Source organism: Coloeus monedula, assembly GCF_965178545.1.
Source record: "Coloeus monedula genome assembly, chromosome: W".
In the NCBI taxonomy this organism is placed as follows: domain Eukaryota; kingdom Metazoa; phylum Chordata; class Aves; order Passeriformes; family Corvidae; genus Coloeus; species Coloeus monedula.
In genome coordinates, this window is record NC_138821.1 from 264,113 (window position 1) to 285,766 (window position 21,654).

Genomic DNA, 21,654 nt, shown 5'->3' on the forward strand with positions numbered 1-21,654 from the left:
CCCAGTGGCAGCAGCAGGGCAGGAGCAGGACTCACCGTCCAGCAGCTTCCCGTGGTACACAGCCAGGCCGGCCACCCGGCCAATGAACGTGAAGTACGACAGATGGTCTTCGTTACAGAGACCTGAATTAGGATTAATCTGAAGTGTATAGTTGTCCCTTTTTTGGGGAAAGAAAAAAAATAGCTAAAGAACCAAGTCTTTAAATAAGCAGATACTCAGATATGTTAGTAAGTAACTTGAGCTTTGGGGCATTTCCCTTCAATAGTGTCATGGGGCTGTGTCCAAGTTCTTTCCAGTCTGTCCCACACCCCCCAGAGGGGCCTAAGCCTGGTGCTCCCACCACAGAGCCACTGAGGGCTGACGCAGCAGGAAACCAAACCCACTGTGAGCAAGAGACACCCTCTTTCCCTTGCACTAACGGATTGCTCCAAGATTTTAAAGGTGGGCAGCCCCCAGTTTAAAGTTCTGGGAGGCCACTGCTAGGGAACTCCTGCAGTGTGAACAAGCAGCTGCATTCGAGCTTGCTCTACAGCAGCGCTGGAACTCTGGGCAGCAGAGGAAAGAGGCTTTTCTATGACACTGGTCCCTTCACCATTACTGACCTCAAAAACTGCAGTTTTGCTGCCCTGGATATTGTCTGAGCAATGGAAATGTTTTCTAGGCTCTCAAGGACCATTCCAAAGGCTCTCTGAAGGGCAGAAGGAACAGGGCAGTGGTGCTGCCCAGGGCACCCTGGGAAGGAGGAGCTACCTCTGCCCAGAGCAACTTTGCCTCTCATGCGAAATGTAATGTATATCCCTTGAGAATAGAAATATTTAATGGACACTTACGTTGCTGAGTATTCAAAGAGACCATAGTAAGGGTTAAACATCTCCTTGGACAAGAGAAAAAACCACTCTCTGGCCACACCTCCATAGTCAAGTCCTTTTTCTGACTCAAATTCAATCCAGAGCCTGGCTTTTAGTACATCAGGTCTCTTCACAGACATGATTCTTCTGTAGGACTCCTCAAAAATGTTATTTCTGTGTAATTTCATCTCAAATCTGTTGGGTATGTCAGCCTGTGTCAAAGAAGATTAGATTATCCTTGTTAGTCTCAAGAAATAAGTCTTTGGGCGAACTGCTGACTGGTAACAGCTCAATGACAGATCAGACACCTGGTGTTCCCGTTCCCCATGTTTTTATTTCCCAGAGCTCTCTCAGTCCACAGGTTGAGAGCATGGGGGGAACTGGGCCACTTCCAGAACAGTGCTGCAGACTTCCATGGTAAATATTTGATGAAAACAACAAGAAAAGTAACAAACAAACAAACAAAAAAAAAGGGATAAAGATTGAGTGTGCTCTGCTTTAAGGGCATTTGCATTCATCTAGAAAAATGTGAGTCTTAAAGACTTAGAAAAGCTTTTTGTTGAGAAATCCATCAAATTCAAACTTTGCTTTGTGTTTTTGGCTCCTTCTTGAGCCCTTCAGGAGCAGCACAATGGAGTAACCTGACAGGTGTGTCCTGCAGCCCCCCCGTGCTGGTTCTACTCACAGGTTTCTTTAACTTCTTGCGGAAATAGTCGTATTTCTGCTTGAACTCCCTGGAGTACGGCACTGCCTGTTGGGAGCAGCAGGAGAACACATCATTCCAGCTACTCAGCAGTTTGACACCCCACAGTATTTAAAAGGAACGTACAGCCCTGCTACCCACACGTTGTGCCATGGGCTCCCTTAAACCCACCCATGATGGAGAGCAGCCAGGAGAGATTTAAAAATCCCACAAAATGACATCATTTTACTCTGATGATAATATAACTTTACTACAGCCATTAAATAATCTTTTTACATGTTTCCTTTATTTAAACACAACATGAAATGCTATTTAAGTAATTCTGTTTGTCATGGCACCAGAAATATTATTATTGAAAGCATTCAGATGAATCCTTAGTGCTTCTGTGAAATGGATTAGCTCCTGCTTTCCCTTAAAAACCAACAAACAAACCACTGTCAGTCACTCAAGGGGACCATGACCATCTCATTTCCTTCAAACAAACTTTCTCAAATAGTCTCTCCCATTTATGCTCAGCATTTCTGGGGAGAGACCTATTAACACTTTGCACAGTGCCGTTTGTGAGGATCTCCAGTTTTAAATGCCTGACAAATGGGTAAATCCCTCCAAAAGCAACCATGGTCAAACAAGTGACTATTACTGATATTATTAATAAGCAATTGGAATTACACCGCGCAGCAGGCTCATCTGCTGTGTCCTGAAACTCTTAAAGGTCCCGAGGATTTACCCAGAATAAAAATATCCTCTTGGCACCAGGAAACATCTTGGGATTGGAAGTCTAATCAGTCAGAATACCATAAAATGGCATAAACGGGCATAACTCAGCACAAAACCAGCATTAGAATGTCAGAGTCACTCTTTGATGTTTTTAAAATCTGATACTGAAGTAAAATGGTGTGTATTTTTTTCTAAGGCTGATATTCTGAAATCTCTGTTTACCTGCAAGAAGTTTTACGTCTCTTAAACTGACAGATCCACTTTTTGTCTTTTTTTTTTTCACACTTTGAATCCACATAGGCCCACCTCTCTCCTCCCAAGTGGCAACAGCTTTTTATTGCCCAGAGATCCCAAAATGAATAGAACGATGTGTCAGCTCAGTAAAATCCTACTGTTAGTAATGACCCAGGTAGTGGGTAAATAGGAGCACTTCTCCATAGGCATCCCCAAACCCTTAACAATCTGGGAGGCTCCCCAGAACGTGGTGCAACATTCCCAACTTCTTCTGACTTAGGATGTGGACCAGCAGAGCTTCTGCTTCCCAGGCTGCCCATCCCTGATCCGGGGAGCAGGCAGGGCCTGCTGTGGTTCCAGCTGTACCCGAGTCAGGGCATTTAATGGAAAATGCCACAGCAGTACTTACTGGGCCCGTGATGGCTGGGTTCTGCAGCCTGGGGTCTTCCCACTGGGTAATTTTATTATCTGCAAATAACAAAAGAAATGATCCCATGGCTTGTCTGGTACCACACTATGAATTTCTGTTGGTTTTTTCTCCCTAGCACTGCACAGCTCTGTCAGGGTTAGCAAAGGCTTGTGTCCCCTCATCCTCCCCAGCCCCAACACACTGTTTAGTTGAAAACATTCACTCAAAAACACAGAACTATCCCAGAACCCAGGGAATTTGCACTGCTTTGATGGCAATGTCTGCAGGAGTGAGTGAACATGTTCATTTGAACATGGGCTGGGATTGGAGATACATGGCCTGGCAGGTAAAGGAACCCAAAACTTTGGCAATGACACTGTAAGTTACTGTTCGGAAATTTTGCACAGACTGCTAAAGTATCATACTTTTAAATTTGGAGGGAATAACATTTTTCCTATACTCTGATTTAATGAGAAGGTAAAGGGAGGCAGAACTGTCCTGTTTTAGCGCAAGAGATCACCCAGTTATGACCAACGGAGATGCTGGCAGTGGCGCAACACAGCCCAGTTCTTTCCATCTACAGCTTTGAAGAGCACCAGGAGGATGACAGGAAAGGTTCTACAGGACCATGGTGGGACTCCCCTTCCCTGCCTCCAGACAGCTGCTCCTCCCAAGATTCTGAACACGACGGAATCACAACAAAACAATGGTGTTGCAACAATAAGACAATGCTCCAAACCCCATCCCAGGTGCCACCTGCAATGGTGAGGTGCCATGGCCTGCCCTCTCTCTGTTTGTTACTGTTCTGGGTTAGGAACTGGGTATCAGGAGTCAAGATTGCATTTTTCCATGTTGCTAGAACTGGAAAAGCCCTGTAAGTTTTGAGCATCCCAACCTGGTTTAAGAGAGACTGGGATCTGAAAAGGGTCATTCAGCAAATGTTAACTGGAGAAAATTCTAAAGGATTGCAAGCACATTTCAAGACATTTGATCTATCAGTTAATTTAATAGTAAAATACTATTTTATTTATCTCCACACTTTAAGGCTATTTATCACTTACGGGAATGCTGGAGGGCTGCCAGCCTGAGCTCCAGAGACCCCAGAGATGCACAGAGCAGAGCTGCCGTCAAGGCAGGACACCCAGCCCAGCCCTTTCCATCTTCAACCCCTTCACTGGAATTCCCTTCTACAAAGTTCTCTGTTCACCTTTTTGACACCAACAGCCACACATCACAGTGCCAGTTTTCTGTGAAATCGGAGGTCAACTGGAAATGACTGACAGTGTGTCAGCTCTTTGCTCTCTGTACTTCAGAGTGTGCAATGCCACCAACGAATCTCAGTCTTTATTTTCAGAATCTTACAGGGACTTCATATTAAAAATGGTCCTCCAGGGCTACAAGGGTCTGGCATGAACCACTCCACCTGGAACGGTAGCTCAGGATTCTCTGTCTTATCCCGAGTGGACATGGATAACAAACTCAATCCTTCTGCAGAACATTTTCCAAAGTCTCTACATTTTCAAAAATTTCAAAAATTTGAGTCTTCCCATTAATACAATTCTCTGTCATAAATCAGGCTCTCAGGCCTTTGATGATTTCCTCTTTTCCCTTCCTTTCCAAGGGGCCCACTATTTCCCTGAAGTTTGGGACCCCCTGCCAGATATAGAACCCTCACAGCCAGACATTCCCAGTGCTGATGGCATCAGGAGGGTTACACCAGGTTGGACTTAGGCACTCCTGTCAATACATGACAGGGTGAGATAACTCATGACCAGGTGATGGTGTTTTTCATGCCCCTTTCAACCAAAATTCCACTAATTATTCCCATTCTGAGAAACACTTTGCAATTCTCGTCTTCCTGCAGCCTCTTCCTGCACACTGCAGTGGCCATTTGTTAGACTCACTCTGACTTCCCATCCCATTCCAATGAGCCCCTCCCCTCTCCTGCCCTGCTGCTTCCTGCTGAACTAAGGAGTGGGTCTCCTGAATTCCTTGTGTAAATCACTGATGCATATTGTGAGTATCACCATGTACTGGTGGATGTGGACAGACTTTGAGGGGAACCCATTCAGTGTATCCTTGTCCACGAATCACTGGTAACTGTTCAGAAAATGGTTGCAGAATGGTTGTTTTCCCTCCTGATCCCTTCCAACAGGTAGATAGTACGTGTCTGGGAGGCTCCCAGGGATGGCAGCAGTGTGTGCGTGCTGCAGGGAACAGGGAACACCAGTGTCTCCATGGAAGGTAAGGTGACTGGGGCAGCTGAGGGCCCAGAGAGCCAGGGAAAGGGGTTCACTGTCACACACAGCCTCTAGTACCAATAATCCCTGTGTGCTGCACCAGTACTCAGTGTTTCTGGTGCCAGTGTAACAGCAGAGGGGCTGTGCTGGCTGCAGGAGACTCTTGCAGTCTCTCCCAAGGATGAGAAAAACATTTCAAAAATAGGACAAACAGCATTGGAGAATTATGCAGCAGAGTTACAAAACGTAGCAGGGAAGCAGGACATGACCAGCAGCTGACTCTGTCAGACTTGTCCTGCTGGTTTTGTGTCCTGGCAGTGGCACTGTTCAGGAGCCCCCTGCCCTCCAGACCCCCCAGCCCACCCACCACAGCAGTGCTCGGGCACCAGGCTGGGACCAAAGGGACATTTGCTGGAAACAGGCAGCATTACCAAAAGCTTCCCTAAACTTTTGTGAAAACTGCTATATAAGAAGCTAAATCCACTCAGATCAAAAGACTAGAGGGAAAATTCAGATGCAAATAAATTTTGCTTCCTTACAGTTACAAATTCTTTGAGGAATTCTAATTAATGTATGACTTTAACATTCCATTTTAGGGACTAACACATGCTCAAATAGCTTTAGGAGACTGAAAAATTAAAGCTTTTTAAGAGAGGTTGGGAGGCTCAGCAGTTACACAGTTGTTTTAAATGGGACAGTTTTATCCTGTGACTCCTTAGTGGCAGCAGTTTAGAATCATTGACCATAGTTACATTTCCAGATCTCTGTTGGGAAAAACAACTACAGAAGGGATAAAGGATAGTAACTCTGTAGTGAAGTTTGGAAGAGGTTCATTGGGTGCTAGCTGAGTATTATTTCTAATGTTTAGTTAAAAGTATTTATACCATTTTAAAACTGGAATTACTTTAGAGGCAGTCTTTTAATAATGACTTAATACTGTCACCTCTGTGGACAAGCATGGGAGCCAGTGATACTGAGGGACAAACCTAATTCTGTCAAACATGGGTAAGTTAAAACCTAAACTCTGTGCACCCTCCTCTGATGGTTATGAGAGTTAGCTATGGCTGTGAAGAAATGTCTCATTATAAGTCTTAAAATCTTGAAAAAAAAAAACAACCAAAAAAAAGTAAGAAGACTCAGCCCAGCCTTTGTGGGCTGCTTTGTTTCCAAACACCAACAAAACTCACACAGCAGTTCTGAGATGCTCTAGGAAGACAAATCTACAATGAAACATCACTTACACTAGAACTCCACTAACAGAACTGGAGAATATTAATGGGCTGGTGCAGTTTCACATGCTCTAAATAGGAAATAAGATCAGAATCAGCACTGCCACAGACCTGAAAGCAAAGGAGAGTACTTCTCAGTGCTAACTGCTCCACTGCCTATATGTGGAGCTGTGGCTACACGATCTTTTCTCATCTTATTTTCTATTCCTAGTGTATATTTTAATTTATTAAGTGCAAGTAAGCCATGGGATCATCAACAACAACAACAACAAATCCAAAATATCAACAAGAACAAAAGAAACCACAGAGAGGAAATGTTAATGCTTCACAAGTCAGAGAGGGACAAAGCTTGATGAGCCAATTAAAGCAAGCTTCCAGTGAATGTACAGTACCGTAGGAGGGCACTAAGTCTCTGGTATCAATGTCTCCACATATCAACACCTGGCTTCCTAAATGAAGAGTAAAATCACAAAGCTTTCACTTCAATACTTAGTACCTCCCTTTGTCTATTTGCTCTAGTACCTGAGTGCTTACTTACTATGGTCTATATAAAACGTTCTTCCATCCAGATGTATTCTTTCCTCCCAGCCAGGCTGGAAATGGGAAATAAAAACAAACAAAAGAGAGAGTAAGTGAAATAGTACCAGTCTCACACAGCCTGAAGCAGTGCATTGCCCACACCTACTGGACTTGTCTCAAAAATGCTTACGAGGTAGGAAACCCCAAGCGACCAGATGCATAATGGCAACGTCAGAAATCCAGGCAAACTCAGACCTAGATCTTATATAGGTGACTGCATCCCGTGCAGGGAGTATTTTTAAAGCTTGGAAGTGGAAATCTCTTCCCTCAGGATTCCCACCCATTTCCTGCTGTGAGCAAATAATCACAGAGAACAGATGGTCCATCATGGCTTAGTTTTAAAGTTTCTGCTCCTACTTCTGAAAGCTATGTGGGTTATTTACTGTAAATGTGTAACCCAGGCTCCCTGTACAGTGGGACAAGAATGTTCTAACCTAGTCCTCAGTGCTTCCTTTCTCATCCATTCCTTTTTCTCATGTCCCAAGCGCCTGCAGTGCAGAAAGGAGAGAGGACGGCAGGCTGTAGGGACAGGCAATGCTGGCCAGCCTAGACTGCCAGAAGATACAGAGCAGAAATCATTTCACTTTAATCTTGTTGGAGAAACTTGTGTTAAATTCTGTAGTCAGCCCAACCTCACTCCAAACCAGGGGCTTTAACTGAGGTGAAATCTGTTACTAATGATCTGTTGCCAGTGACAAGTCAGGCTACCCTGGTTTCACTGCATGTCTCACCCCTCGCAGTTAAAAGAACAAATTCAGTGCCCCCAAGGTTAACACACGCCCCACGTACCTGGACAACTGCAAAAGCACAGCTGCTTCCTAAAGCAAAAGAGCATTCCTGCTGCTGTGACCAGGAATGTGTCAGCTTTCACACATTACTTTCTGCCTTTAAGGTCTGGGAGTATTTTAAAAACAAAGCAATGTTCTGCATTTGACATGTCTGTAAATCCCCATTATTCTTTGGTTACAAGTATGACAAAAACTTCTGACACGAAATTGATTATTTGCTCTGCAAAACATGGAGGTTTCATTGAAAAAATCAAAATTTATTCAGATTTCTAAATGCTAAAATATGCTGGTGTACTGATAAGAGCTTGCTTGCCACAATCTGCTCTGCTTTTCTTAAGCAGTAAATGATTATTTAAAAGCACAGTCAGAGACACAGCCCAGGTAAGTGTGTGCAAAGCTCAACACTTCATTAGCACAGACAAAGGCCAAGAGTTAGAGCCCGAGCAAGCCCCAGCTCACAGCAGGGCTCCAGAGCCTCTGGAGAAGGGCTGCAGCAGCCTGTGCCCAGGAACAGAGCAGAGCCCTGCGACAGCAAGTGTAGGTTAGAACACAGGCACAGCATCACTTACAGGAAGAGGGCCCAAGTCATTGGGGTTCAGTGATGCTTTGGATCTCAAATGCACTGGAAACTTCAGCCGTGGATCCTCCTGAAACACAGGTATGCAACTGTAAATCCAACAGATCAAGGTAGATCTACAAACTAAGTCAAGCACAGACTTATCTGGAAATCTTCCTATGTTACAGTTACTCTTTTATTTTCAGAAAATAAAACAAAACATGCCTTATTAGGATTCCTACAGGGCAATGAATTTTCCAGTGCTGAGTGAGTTAGGATGATGTAAGACCTGACTCCACTAAGTGTGCTATGTCCAGGGATATTCTTCAAAAACCACAGCCCTGTTCTTAGGATGCCTGCACTCCACAAGGGCTTTCAGAACCACATGCACATTTTTGGCTCTTAAGAACACAAAGTGCCATGCCAAAATGGGGGCATGCAGGCAGGAAGACAGAGATGGGACCATGGCCCCCGGTGCCTTGGCTAGAGTGCCCTTACCCAGGTGGTGGTCTTGGTGTTGTGGTCGATGAAGAAGGGGCGGCCGTTCGGGGCGATGCGCATCTCCCAGCCCGGGGGCAGGAAGCTCTGGGCCCCCTTGTGCTGGGGCTTGGGGGAGTTGTAGGGGGACGGCTGTGGGGACTGAGGGTTGGAGAGGGTGTCCTTCACCGCCCTGCGCACCGGAGAGTCCTTCATGCCCTGCGGAGCAGGAAACAGCACCATTGCTCACATGGTACTTGGGGCTGCAAAACCAATCCAACTCAGCTTCACAGCAAATAGCTTTTCATTCCAGATGTAATTAATACTAGAATTAAGTGCTGGGACTGATTTACTAGAACTTAATTAGCTCTATCTGTGCCTTCTAACACACCCAGTCTTTTGCTGTGAAGGACAAGGTGTTCTGTGCCTTCCTCTGCAATGACAGTGTCCCCAGTATTTACACCTGATTGTACCTTCCCCTGCACCTACCCTGGATGTGTCCATATTTCATTTTATAAGGAAAAGACAAAAGCAGTGTTTTGTGCTTCAGGGGCAATGTATCTCATTTACAAGAAAGCCTTTTAGTGCAAGGCTGTGTGAGCCACAGCTCTTCAAACTCTTAGGTGTAAAGAGGAAATCTGAAGAATTGGCTCTCTTCAGCACAGCCAGGAGTAGCTGAAGCAAGAGTTTGAATCACACCGTCAGAAGTCAAACACACAGAGGCTTTGATTATGTAAGGAGCCACTTCAGCTATTCTGTAGCCATGTCACAGTGAACATCAGTCCACAGCACTTGGAATTACTTAGAGAGAGACTTAAAAGAAATGCAGCCCCCATTTGAAGGACAAGGATTGAGGAGAGGCTGTCGGGAACAGTCGGGAACAGTCGGGAGGGGCTCACCTCGAGCGGTGCTGACAGGGTGACAGTGGGGGAGCTGAGGCTGCGGGGCCGCCGGATCTGCGGCTCGCTCAGGTGGTTGCTGCTGGTCGCGCCCGGCCCCACCATCCCGTCCTCGGCGAGCTGCGCCAGAGCAAAGCCAGGTCACAAACACCGCCCACACGTAGGACATGTTAAAACTGATGTCATTGTTATCATCACTACTATTCTTCTTAAACTTATTTCCCTAAAGGCCAAGTAATTAATGTAATTCCATTGGAAGGACCAAGAACATATGGTTCTATTAATGACTTGAGCCAACTTTCAAATTCAAGCCTAAGAACACATTTGCCTCCTTTTAAGAGTTCTTCTGAACCTCTGGAAATTCCTTCCCTTGCAGCAATCAGCTTAACCTGTGCCTTGACAGTTAAAATAAGTAACCAAAACTATCCCAAATTGTTGCAGCTTTTTATGATTCATCTGTATTGCTTAGGATTTTTCCTTTAAATTTCAGATTTCTGGAAGCTGCTTCAACTGAAATGACCCTCAGCCAAGCTAAGTGTTCGCTCCCTGGATGCAGCAGGGTACCTGCATGATGGGCCGTGTCCACGTTGTGGTCCGGTTGTTGTGGTTGACGTAGTAGGTCCGACCCTTGGCGTCCTTGCGCTCCTCCCAGCCCGAAGGTAAGCCAGGCGTGGTGTGCACATAGGCCACAGAAGGCTGCTCAGGCAAGAAATCACTGAATTCTTATTTTATAATAGCTAAAAAACATTTCAAACTGTTGTTTGTAAAAAAAAGCAACTTGTTAACTTACACTCTTCTTAATCACAAAAACCATACGGAAAAATCCAGTTTCTGATTTAATTTAATTCAAGCTCTTTGTCATGTGCCTTTGAATCAAATAACTTTTTTCTCCCAAGAAATCTTTTGGGTCAGTTTAACACAGATCCAGCAAACAAGCTTATACGCCCTCAAACATTCTATTTCGTTACACATAATGATAAAAATGAAGTCTATGTTTTAATGAGTTTTCCTTAGAAAGCTGGGGTTTGTTCCTTTCATCAGAATGGATAAGTAAGAGTTAAATAACCATGCAGTTCAGATCTCCCAAGTCCTGTTTTCTTCTTTACCCAAGGGTGTCTTGAATCAGTTGCCAGAAACTACTGTGGGTTTAGAAAGTTAATTTTAACCATTTTGCTCTGTCACAAATGCTGCACTCAGGGCTCCATGTCCCGACGACACGAGATAACCCCAAACTAGAGCCTTGACTTCAGCATGACAAGAACTTCTACTAAAAGCTCCACAAGTCAGACCCTGTTCTAAGAGAAGCATACAGGTAGCAGAGGAGTCACGTCCTATTGCCCACAGGAACTATGTTCCTGTGTGTGGCTGATGTTCTTTTGTGCCCTTCCTGTCCGCAAAATACCCAAGCACAAGTTCATACACACAAGCCAGGAACTGGAACCGAGTGGGATGAAGGACCTGCATAATTCAGAGGCTGATGCACTACAAGCTCTGGGGTTTTGCCATGAAACAGTAAAGGCCTCTGAAGGCTCCCACTGAAATCCAGAACACTCTCTTCCTATCCTCTATATTCCTTGCTCCAGCAAGATAATGAACTTAATTCTTGTTCTTGCTTCATCTCTGTGAAACCTTTCCCAAAGCTCCTGCCGAAGGCAGTGCAGGTGCTGTTTAAGAGCAGAACACAGTTGACACAAAGAACTGGAGAACTGCAGGGATAATCAAGAAAGGAAAGGAGAAAAGATAATGGATGGGTCAGAAAACTGACATACTCCAGCAGGGAATAGAAAACAGAGGGAAACAGATGAAGAATCCAAGTACAGACTATCAGACTCATTTCTTTCTCTCCTGAAAAGCCAAGGGCTATTTTCCCTATGGTTTTCACAGAGCTGGCAGGCAGTGAGGAGAGCACCTTGCCCAGGCTGTGCCAGCGGCTGCCAATCCATCAGTCAGGGGTCAGGAAGGCCACAGTAAGAGCTGCAATCACTCCACAGTGTCTCAGTTACAACTCAGATACTGGGAGAAGGATACTGCTTCTGGGCCTGAGCCTGTGGGTCCCATTCCAAGGAGGGGGTCTGTAGGGATTCTGAAAGCAAAACCAAGGTGACCAGAGACTTTTACTGCTGACAGGTTGTTCGTCTGCAAGCCTCAGGCGCCCAAAGACCCAAGAGTATGGAACCTCTGAAGACAAAGGATTTAGACCATGAATCCTGTGTAAGTCCCAATTCCTCCACAGATCTGGGATCTGGGTGTAAATGCTGAACAAAGACAAGAGGGGATTAGTGACTGCAGCATGGTGAGGTAAAACATCTTGGTACAGCTGCACTAATGATGAGTCACCGATATTTGAACTCAGCTTTTTGCAGGAAAATATTAATATTTTGCTCTAAAAAGTCTAACCAAGACAAGATGCTCTGCCAAGAGAGTACCACTGCACTGCAGGTTCATCTAGCACAATTAACTAACCACTAATGAGTCAGGTATTTTATTTAGACTTTGCTATTTGCAAGTGTGCTCCTCTGGTTCTAAAACTAAAAAAAACCAGTGAATATAGACAGTATTACAGAACAATGCATCAACACCCAAAGTAAGATTTATTTATTTCCCAGATGTAAACAGCAAACCTACCAAGTATAAATTAAATTTCTTTCTCTGAAACAAATTCTCTAGGAGGGCATAAATTAATAAAAGCCCTTTATGATAGGTTACTGTAAATGACTTCCATGAAATAACTCACTTCAGACTAACAGTTAATTAGGTTAAAGAATGGGATTTTTTGGACAAAGTTCAATATAGATTAAACCCCCTTTCCTTGCATTACACTTTCAGCAAAGCACGTCAAGAATTTTATTGTATGATCAAACTACAGTCTTGGACTGCTGAGGAACTGCTGGAAAATGAAACTGGCATTCAGTAAGACCATTAAGAGCTCTGTGGTATATCACTGTACCCCCACGGCTCTCAAATTAAGACCAACTTTAAGAATTAAAATTAATTAGTCTAATGGAGAGGAAGGAAAGACAGATGCAAGATGCAAACACAGCTACACGTACAATGATTTGATGTCTCTAATCCCTGCTGCTTCCAGTATTCCTTTTTAAAGAATTAGCTGTTGTAGCTTTCATTTTTCAGGAGCCCATAGCATCTCCCTAGTGCACAGCTTCGTCATAACTCAATGTTGCATCCATGTCCCTAAACCATGCCAGTATGTGAGTGCAAGCAGTGTTTTGAGAAATTTTGAGAAAATCTGGGACAAAAAAATGTAACATTCAATGGCTGTATTTCATTCAATACATGAATGCTTGCTTTGTGGAAAAAAAAAAACCCAAAACTTCCTCATTGTACAAGACCTAAATGTCCCCCCATTTTGTTTAGAGATAGTGCTTGATAAAGGGTTTTATTACCGTTGGCTCCTCTCCACCTGTGACAGTTGAAGAACGAGCTCTCCTAGAGGGACCACTCTGCTGTTGAATGATAATTAATGTTACACATATTTACTGAAGAACGTCACAAGTTACTGTCACATCTTTAGGAGCAAGGCATCAGACATATTTACTGAGAGAGCAGTTAGATGGATAATAGCAAATCTGAAAGTCATCAATCACTAGTAACCAAGCCAGAATCCCAGAGGAGCGCTGGATTAAGGAAGAACATGTACTTAGCTGCCAGAAGAGAAATGATCATTAGCTCAGGAAGGATGAAATGTGGTTAAGATCAGGTAAGATGATGTTTTAGAGCAATGCTCTCAGTGCTACTTATTTGAACATGTGCTCAGGAAATGAGTGTCCCTCAAGAAGCAGGAGAAAGGCCTCTCCCCAGCCCCACCTGCCAGCCCATGTACAGCCCCCGGCTCCAGCAGTGCTAAACACAGCAATAAAGCAGCACAGCAGCCCTTGTTCCCCCTACAGTCAGGCACAGAGAGCAATAGCTGAGGCACGACTGCACTGGGACCCATCCCACTGCTCACCCCCAGAGCCAGGGACATGCTTCAGCTACACTAAATAACTGCTACAGCACAGGAAAAATCCAGCCAAGAGAAAACCTCCATGGTTTCTGGAAGTGTTTGCCCAAGAGCAGCAGCAGAGAGAACAAGCAATGCACAGACAAGCAGCTTCAGTAACAAACTTCTTGGTATGCACAGGTTTTCTATTTGCAGATTCACATGGGACACATTCATAATAAAAAAAATGAAGACAAAACTCTTGATGAAGAAAAATATAATTTTTTAAAATATTCTTTTGCAATCTGACTAGTTTTACTCAAAAGCACACCTTGCACGCTCCTATTTTAAGTGGTCTCTGTACCTACTGCTGAGAGGTGGCAGAGAGAACAAACCTGCCACCTCTGCAACTCTTGCATGTGGGCTGTAGGACAGGCACCACTTTCTGTCAGCTGGAGCAGAGGTGTGCATGGTTCTGAAGGGAGAGAAGAGCTTTGTTGACAAAACATCTTTGTATTTTCTCCTGTTTGAACAATCTCCTTAAATAAACCTGCAGAAGTTGCTTCCCTAAGACCCTCAGATTAAAGAACTGCAATTCTACCCAGGTATGTCATACCAGACTATCACCAAAAGCCTCATTTTCACTACAACCAGGCAAAACACCAATCCTTTGGGATTTTAGACAGATTTATATATTGCAAGTAAAATCAACTTATGGGTCACAGGAATACACCTGCTGTGAGAGTCCTGCGGCTGCTCCAGTTCCAGGTAGAGCTGGTTCTCTTGCCCTCTCCTCCCCCAGCTGGGAACACCCCTTGGAGGAGTTTCTCTCTCCACTGACTGCACATAGGAGTGCGGTAACCTAAATTTCCATGTTCAACAACTGAGGAGAGTGGGACTTGCTCAGTCTCCAAATGTTTACTTCTCTCAGGAATGTCCTCCTTTTTTAGCTCACATGAATTTGGTCTCTGTTGCTGTTTGGGACAATCAGATGCCCACCCTGGTCACTGATCCGTGTCTGATTAGAGCTGACCCAAGGCAAGGTGTTATTCAGAATCAGAGAATGTCCACCCAAAAAGGAAGAAATAGAAGGGACCTCTGGCTTACCAGGGATAACTGGGACTGTTCAGCGACGGTGTCTGTTACACTGCAGGACCTCAGCCGTGAAGAAGGGTCTCTTTGCTGAAAAAAAAAAAAAAAAAAAAAAAAAAAAGTATCCAAGTTAGGGTGTCTTAAAACATGAAAACATGATGGTTATTCAGAAAATTCAGTAACTACAGGTACTAACCTCTTTGTAGCAAATCTCCTGTAAACAATTATCTACTTCTGCTTTACCACAGAGTGGTATATCCCATTTCTCTGCTTCCTATACACTACAAAAAAAAGGGCCCATTCATTTTTCTAAAGGAGAAATGTCAACATGAATAAACTCATGAATTATTGAAAAAATAAGGCATTAAGAAATAAATCCAAAATCAAATATTATGGATGAGAGCTCAAAGTCTTTTTTAAAAATTCATTTACTTAAAAATTCATGGTATTTAAAAAAAAAAAAAAATCAGTTTTGATTTTCCTCTTTGCCTTCTAACTTCTGAATTAGTTGTGTCTTTTCCCAAGACACATCCTTCATGACTGTGAACTAGAAATAACACCTCCCTCAAAAAGCAGATACGCATCATGTCTGATTGACACTACAATGTAGCTCCTCCCTGCCAGTCCAGCTGGGCACTCCAGGGCTGAGCAGTGTTCAGGAAAATACAGCACTGACTGCTGCAGTAAAACCAGTGGAGGGCTACTAAAATTGCAGTTCTCAACACAAGCCCAAGCGCCTCTGCATGCAGATCCAGCAGAGCATCAGAGCTGTCACTTGCTGACCAACCTCTAGGTGACATTCCCATCAGTCAGAGACCAACTGCACTGGCTCTTTGGGAAAAATGCACCTAATCGAGATTCTGTTTGATGAGAACAAGAGTAAATATGATTTCTTATCTCTTGAACTGCAGAGGTACCTTGATAGCATCATACTAAGAATATAAAATAAATAAATCAGAGCACGATGTTCTGTTTAATATTTACAATTATTTTTGTAATCAAAGAGACAGAAAACATTCCCCCACTTGTACATACATTATCCTGATTTTTTATGGTATCCCCATTCTGACTAATGGATAGTGCAGAGACCATTTTTCTGTTTTTCCCTTTCCTTTGAAAATTCCTAGGTCTACTCTCATATAGTTTGTTTCACTAAAGGTCTAAGAGTAGCAGAATCTGAAGTGAAACTCACACAGAGGAACACTTAAAATCTGAACTGAGGAATTCTGTTGTCCGAGGCAGTTTGCTCGATGGTGAAACTGTGATGCATTTCTTGGAAGGGAATTTTAACTGCATGCTCAGGTTTTCCTGAGACCAGCAATCGCTCCCCATGCATGAAGTGATTCAGGTTATGCCAAATAAGAGCACATTTCTGCACTAGAGGTTTACAGATTACACATTACGTACAATCAAAGAGCTGAGTTGTTCCCCATTGGAATCAGGAGTGACCTGGAGTCTTCTGCTCAGCTCCTCAGATAGCTCCTGAGGACTGGTCCGGGATACTGGAGATGCTGGAGGAGGTGGCAGTGACAAGCTTAAGGAATCCCCACTGGCACTTGCCTCCTCTGAAATGGTTTCCCAAGGCTAATGAAAGAGAAGAAACTAAGTTCAGGTTTTATACAGACTGAATCTTCTTTCCCTTTGCCTTCTGTGTGATCATCTCACTGTGCCCAACACAAACAACAGCTTCTCTTCCCCCTAAATCAAGGCACTACAGAAAACTGAAGCACAGGGCAGTTACAGCCAGTCCACTTCCCTTCTTTTTGTAAGTTACTACATTGTTGTTCAGAGCAGAATATGAAAGTGTTTCTATCAATGTACATATGACAAGCAATTTGGAATGATAAATGTTTCTCCCAGCATTTACTTAGGACTCAGCTTTGTCCACGGGCCGCCAGGCAGCTGCAGCTGCACAGGACCTTGGCAGAGTGGCTCTGGCTGTGCTGTCATTGTGCTGCTGGCATTTTCCCAATGTAATTTCCACAAATGCTGTGTAAAACCACGACTCTCTGTGTTGCACAGTAATTGGCTCACGTGTGAGAAACATGGCAGCTCGAAGTTTAGTCAGCTCCTTAGGCCCAAGGCTTGGGCATACCTCAGGAATGTCTCCGCTCTCCACAGGCTCTGGTTCCAAATCCTCACTGATGTGGCGCCGAGAGCGGAACCGCCTGTGAGCTGCCTCTTGGTTTATCTGTCTGATATTGTTATCTGACTCGGATCCCACGTCGCTGCAGAGGGGGGAACACAGCATGGGAAGGAGAAAAGAACAAGAAAATAACCCAAGTTAAGCTAAGCCCCCACTTTGTCCATTGCCTTCAAAACCTTGGTAATGCTTTTGATTATAAAAATCATTATTCATGCATATATCCAGCTTCATAATTAGGAGATTGTTTAATCCCTCAGTCGAAAGAAAGTAAAACTGGAAGCACTTCACAAATGTCACAGAACACCAGGTTGGGAAGGACCTCAGGGATCATCTGGTTCAACCTCTCATGGCAGGGAAACCATGGCCTAGACAAGATGGCCCAGCACTCTGTGGAGCCCAACCTTGAACGGGTCCAGTGCTGGGGAATCCAGCACTTCCTTGGACATGGTTTAGTGGTGGCCTTGGCAGTGCTGGGTTAAATACGTGATTTTAGTGTAACTCTTGACACTGTCAGTTATTCACACTCTGTAAAATGTAAGCTTGCCACAGCTTTCTAAATCTAATCTGGAGAATATATTCCCACGGCTTGCAGACTTCTCTGATAGCACATCCAGGGAATGAAGCCTATTCACAGAATAATAACCAGGATCTCCTCAAAGCTAATCTGTTCAACTTCATTAAAGCTTAATAGAATTGACTTTTTTCCTTACCTCTTCAACAGTCTCTATAAGCAAAGTAATTTATTCCTGTTAAATTACTTACTGAAAAATTCCTTATCTGTCTCCTAATATTCTAAGGTGCATTGTTAACGTACTGCCTTCCCTCCCATCTCAGACTTCCTGGAATTTCTCAGAGTACTCTGTGTCTCTGTGATTTGCTGGGGGCGAGGAAGTCTCTTTCAGGCATAAAGCGTGGTTTCCTTTCTGACTCGAGCTCCAGCCTGGTTCTCCATCCCACACAGCCCCCAGCCCACGGCCGCTTACACGAGGCTGGGTCGGTGCCACTGGGTGGTCCTGTTGTTGTGATTCACGTAGTAAGTCCGCCCCAGGTTGTCCACCTTCTCTTCCCACCCAGGAGGCAGCGGAGGAGGTGGCAACTCCTCCTGACGTTGAGATGCGGCATCGCTGGAATCCACCACATCCCAGCCATGCTTAGGAATGAAGGAGAAAGACCTCTGTGGTTACAGTGTGCACCTCATTGCAATGAGAAAAGAGCTAAATCCCCAGCAATCTGTTAAAGAGGGATTCCCAAAGGTGGCTGGGTATTCTCCTGGTGGCTGAGTGCCAAAGAGAACCAACTGCTAACTCTGTTTTCAGGGCTTTATCCTTCAAATACAGCTGACTCTACAATTTTTCTTGAATCCTTCCCTGAGGACCCAGCCTTACCTCAGAGTCATCCCTCTGATCGCTGTTTTCTTCCTCTTGGCCACCATTTTTAGGCATATACGCCATTTTCAGTCTCAAAAAACCCTTCACGCGAGATTTGTGGCTACAAGACAAGGAGGTACATTGCATTTAATAACTCATTTTTAAATAATTGCAAATCAAAAAATCATGAAGTAAGAAATGTTTGAAAGTCCTCAAATGTTTTAAAGGTCCTTCCCCTCACCTTCTTGGTCTGAGGAGGAAATCCTTAAATGTATACGGCCTCTCCATGGTTGGGTCTTCAGTCTGTAAGCAGTGGAGAAAATGGCAAATTAAAGGGCTTCCCCACAAGTCCAGCCACATAAAAAACATTCACACATCAGGCTGACAGATTATATCTCTGATGTCCACTGAATCCTAAGTTACCTAAAGCCTGGAACCTTGGAAACTTCCTATTCCATGAGAATTTCAGCTTTCTTACCAAGTAAGTCATATCCTTCACATGTGTGAACACACAGCTGCTGTAGGTACAGAAGTAGGAATTTCAGATGCCAAGGGAAAAAGATGATGAATCCATATGCACACTTCTGTTGATTGTCTGGGGAACTTTATTCTAAACTGGAAGCATGAACTATGTTATACGTGGCAGCCAAATCCCACACAGCCTCTCCTTTCCCGGCCTGAACTCTGCCCCTGCCAGTGTCCACTTTCTCTGGGAGAGACACGCTGCCCATTTTGCTCAGAGATGGCAGATTTTAACCAGCTCACCAGCACCAAGGCATGCATGATTCAGCACTGCTGTTTAGTGCCCAGCTGGAAGGGACGTGTTCCCAGTGAGGAGCTGTATGTTTTACCCAAATTCTGTCAATAGTAATTAGCTGGTATTGGAAAAAAAGGACTTTGACAAAACAAATCAGCAGAATTAGAAAGCTGATTATGAATTTGTTAATAAATACACCCCAATGGCTCCTATTAAGGTCCTGGAAGGATGACTGAAGATGTACAGCGTGCTTCCCTGAGCCGGTGTGCACACACATCTTCCCAACAGGTAACTCTCTCCCTGGAGCAGGGCAGGAGCAGGTGGAGAAGCACGTGGGAGGTCCCACAAGGCCACAGCTACTGAAGAAAGGACTGCTCCGAGACACAGCAGCTTCGGCAGGGAAAATATCTGAGGGGAAAATGACTCTTTCCACTGTTCCTATTATTTACTATCAGGGCTATTTAGGTCATGTCTGTGCATAAGGATACCAAATGGAGATATCCACACAAGCACAGACCAAGCAATCCTGCACAACACAGCTGGGATGACACAAGCTCCCATGAGAAGGGAACGATGCATTTGTAACCACAAGGTGCTCGTGATCCTTCCCTTGTAGCTTTCCACTGTTACAAGTTTATAACCCCACACACCATGTGCTGACTGGAGATCAACCATAAAAGATACTTCTAAACAAGCATCACTGTGCAAGTCATTACAAAGCCATTTTCCTCCCACAATAGCATACATCAATAGCAACAAGTCAAAACCAGACACAAAAAGCCAGTTATGCTTAACTGACACCTTATTTTGATGTAAACACTGCAATAACTTCACCCGTTCACACATAAAAAGCCCTGCAAGGTCACAGATGTTAAGATTAACGTGCACAACATTTAAAAAATATTAACTACATTCAGTCAATGTTAGTCATCCAAAACAGTATATAATAACAGAAATGTTTGTACCAAGGCTAAAGCAATCACTGCATATATGTACACGTTTGTTGATTCCTAGTTATAAATCTATAAATAGGAATTGCACTCAATTTAGCCTCTAATTTTGCAGTCCATGCAGAATCCTGGCTGCTGGGGGGAAACCAGACAACTGGAGCTTTACAGAGTTACAGAACCAGCTTTACGCTGAATTCCTCCATTAATTAAGAAACAGAAACAAACATTACCACCCTCAAACCAAACACCTCAACAGACAATAAAATGATTCAAACCCTGTGTTAATTACTTTCAATTGATTGCTATTGAACTCTTACTGCTGGCAAAGAATTCGATTTCAGCTAAAATAATGAACAGATGACATAGTTCTGGCAGCCTTTTGGTTCTCCATGCATTTGCTGAAGCAAATTTGCTATCCCAAAGCTTTTTTTGCACAGAAAGTGCATCCCTTCCATGCACAGCTGATGCATCTCCCTGTCCCTGTGCAGGTGAGGCTTGGTTGTCCATAACAGTTTCCTTTAAGCTCCGCTGGGAGCACTTGCTTTAGGAGAATGTAAGTGGAGTGTGCAATCAACTGTACATAGCCCCAGGGGTTTTCAGAGATCTGGTGCTTACCGGGAGGTGACTGAGTGGCACATCCACCTGGCCCAGGAAGTCGTCTCTGGTCTGTCATACAGAAAGTAAACTTACATCAGAAAAGCAAAAAATTATAAACATCAACCTAGTCACAATGGTTGAGTACCATTATTTTAGGAATCACCGGTTTCTACCCTCTTATTGTTGCCCATGACTTGTTGCTCTAATTCATTTATCTCAGCACATGATTTCCTGTGACACTCCAAACAGGCTCCTGAGCCCAAGGCACGTGTGGTGGTGCTGACACAATTCTGCCTGGGGGGAAATCACCCCAACCAACCCAGAACCCCTCCAAAGCACTGAGGAGCCCCAGGTGGTTTCCTGTTGAAGGGGGACAGATCCAAGCCACCCTTCATGGACTGACAGTCCTACACTTACCTGTTGTGGGAGCAGCTCACCCAAACAGGATGAATTCCAGCATTTGGGTCTAGCGAATGTTACTCACAACAGGCAAAGCATGGAAATGTTGGCAGCAGCTGAGGCCAAAGGACGCCAGTGGCAGATGGGTGTTTGCTGTGGGACCCGGGCCCTGTGCTTGAGGGACACTTGGGATTCACTCAGACAGGAATTTTCAAGATCAAGCAGTTGCACTCTTCCAAACCCAACCGTCTACCAGGGAACACAGTTTCTCCCAGATACTGTTTGCGACACCAGATACCAGCCCCAGTGATTCCCAAATAACCTGCTGCCTATTTATAACCATGCTATGCACGGAATTCCAGGAAGTACATGCTGCTGCTGCAGAGCCAAGTTTACATATTTCTCATAGCAGAGCATTAAGTTTAATATTAAAATTCACCTTTTATATGATAACATCATAAGAATTCTGTTTCTACTACAAAGATAGGATGACATTTCATGATCCCCACAGAATGGACACATTCTGCTGTGCTGGATGCTATGGAACAACACAGAAAGCACATCTGCACCAAGGAGACCGTAGTTCTTCCAATTTTAAGTAAAAACAGTGAGTAGATTTTTCATTACAGAACTTTGACTATTAATCTTCTTCCTAGCAAATACTACAAAAACCTGGTAGCATGCCCCGTTTTTAGGGAATTAACATATTTTCCCCTTAATACTGGCACCT

General features: G+C 44.1%; 1 protein-coding gene across 5 annotated transcripts in view; it reads right to left on the reverse strand.

The window, feature by feature from the left end:
• Positions 1 to 21,654, reverse strand: part of LOC309584582 (E3 ubiquitin-protein ligase NEDD4-like) — a 103,784-nt gene that overhangs the window by 5,695 nt on the left and 76,435 nt on the right. For 3 of the 5 annotated variants that reach the window (XM_082300676.1, XM_082300674.1, XM_082300673.1), the window contains 17 exons: positions 20,544 to 20,594; positions 18,463 to 18,524; positions 18,240 to 18,342; positions 17,838 to 18,004; positions 16,804 to 16,936; positions 16,116 to 16,292; positions 14,724 to 14,798; positions 10,244 to 10,375; positions 9,680 to 9,799; positions 8,802 to 8,999; positions 8,317 to 8,394; positions 6,919 to 6,973; positions 6,773 to 6,829; positions 2,912 to 2,970; positions 1,534 to 1,599; positions 831 to 1,060; positions 36 to 157 (listed from right to left, as the gene is read on the reverse strand). In XM_082300676.1, coding sequence (XP_082156802.1) covers positions 36 to 157; positions 831 to 1,060; positions 1,534 to 1,599; positions 2,912 to 2,970; positions 6,773 to 6,829; positions 6,919 to 6,973; positions 8,317 to 8,394; positions 8,802 to 8,999; positions 9,680 to 9,799; positions 10,244 to 10,375; positions 14,724 to 14,798; positions 16,116 to 16,292; positions 16,804 to 16,936; positions 17,838 to 18,004; positions 18,240 to 18,342; positions 18,463 to 18,524; positions 20,544 to 20,594 — 1,885 coding nt within the window. The remainder of the gene's footprint in view (positions 1 to 35; positions 158 to 830; positions 1,061 to 1,533; positions 1,600 to 2,911; positions 2,971 to 6,772; positions 6,830 to 6,918; positions 6,974 to 8,316; positions 8,395 to 8,801; positions 9,000 to 9,679; positions 9,800 to 10,243; positions 10,376 to 14,723; positions 14,799 to 16,115; positions 16,293 to 16,803; positions 16,937 to 17,837; positions 18,005 to 18,239; positions 18,343 to 18,462; positions 18,525 to 20,543; positions 20,595 to 21,654) is intronic. The other 2 variants (XM_082300677.1, XM_082300675.1) reach the window with 1 other exon arrangement.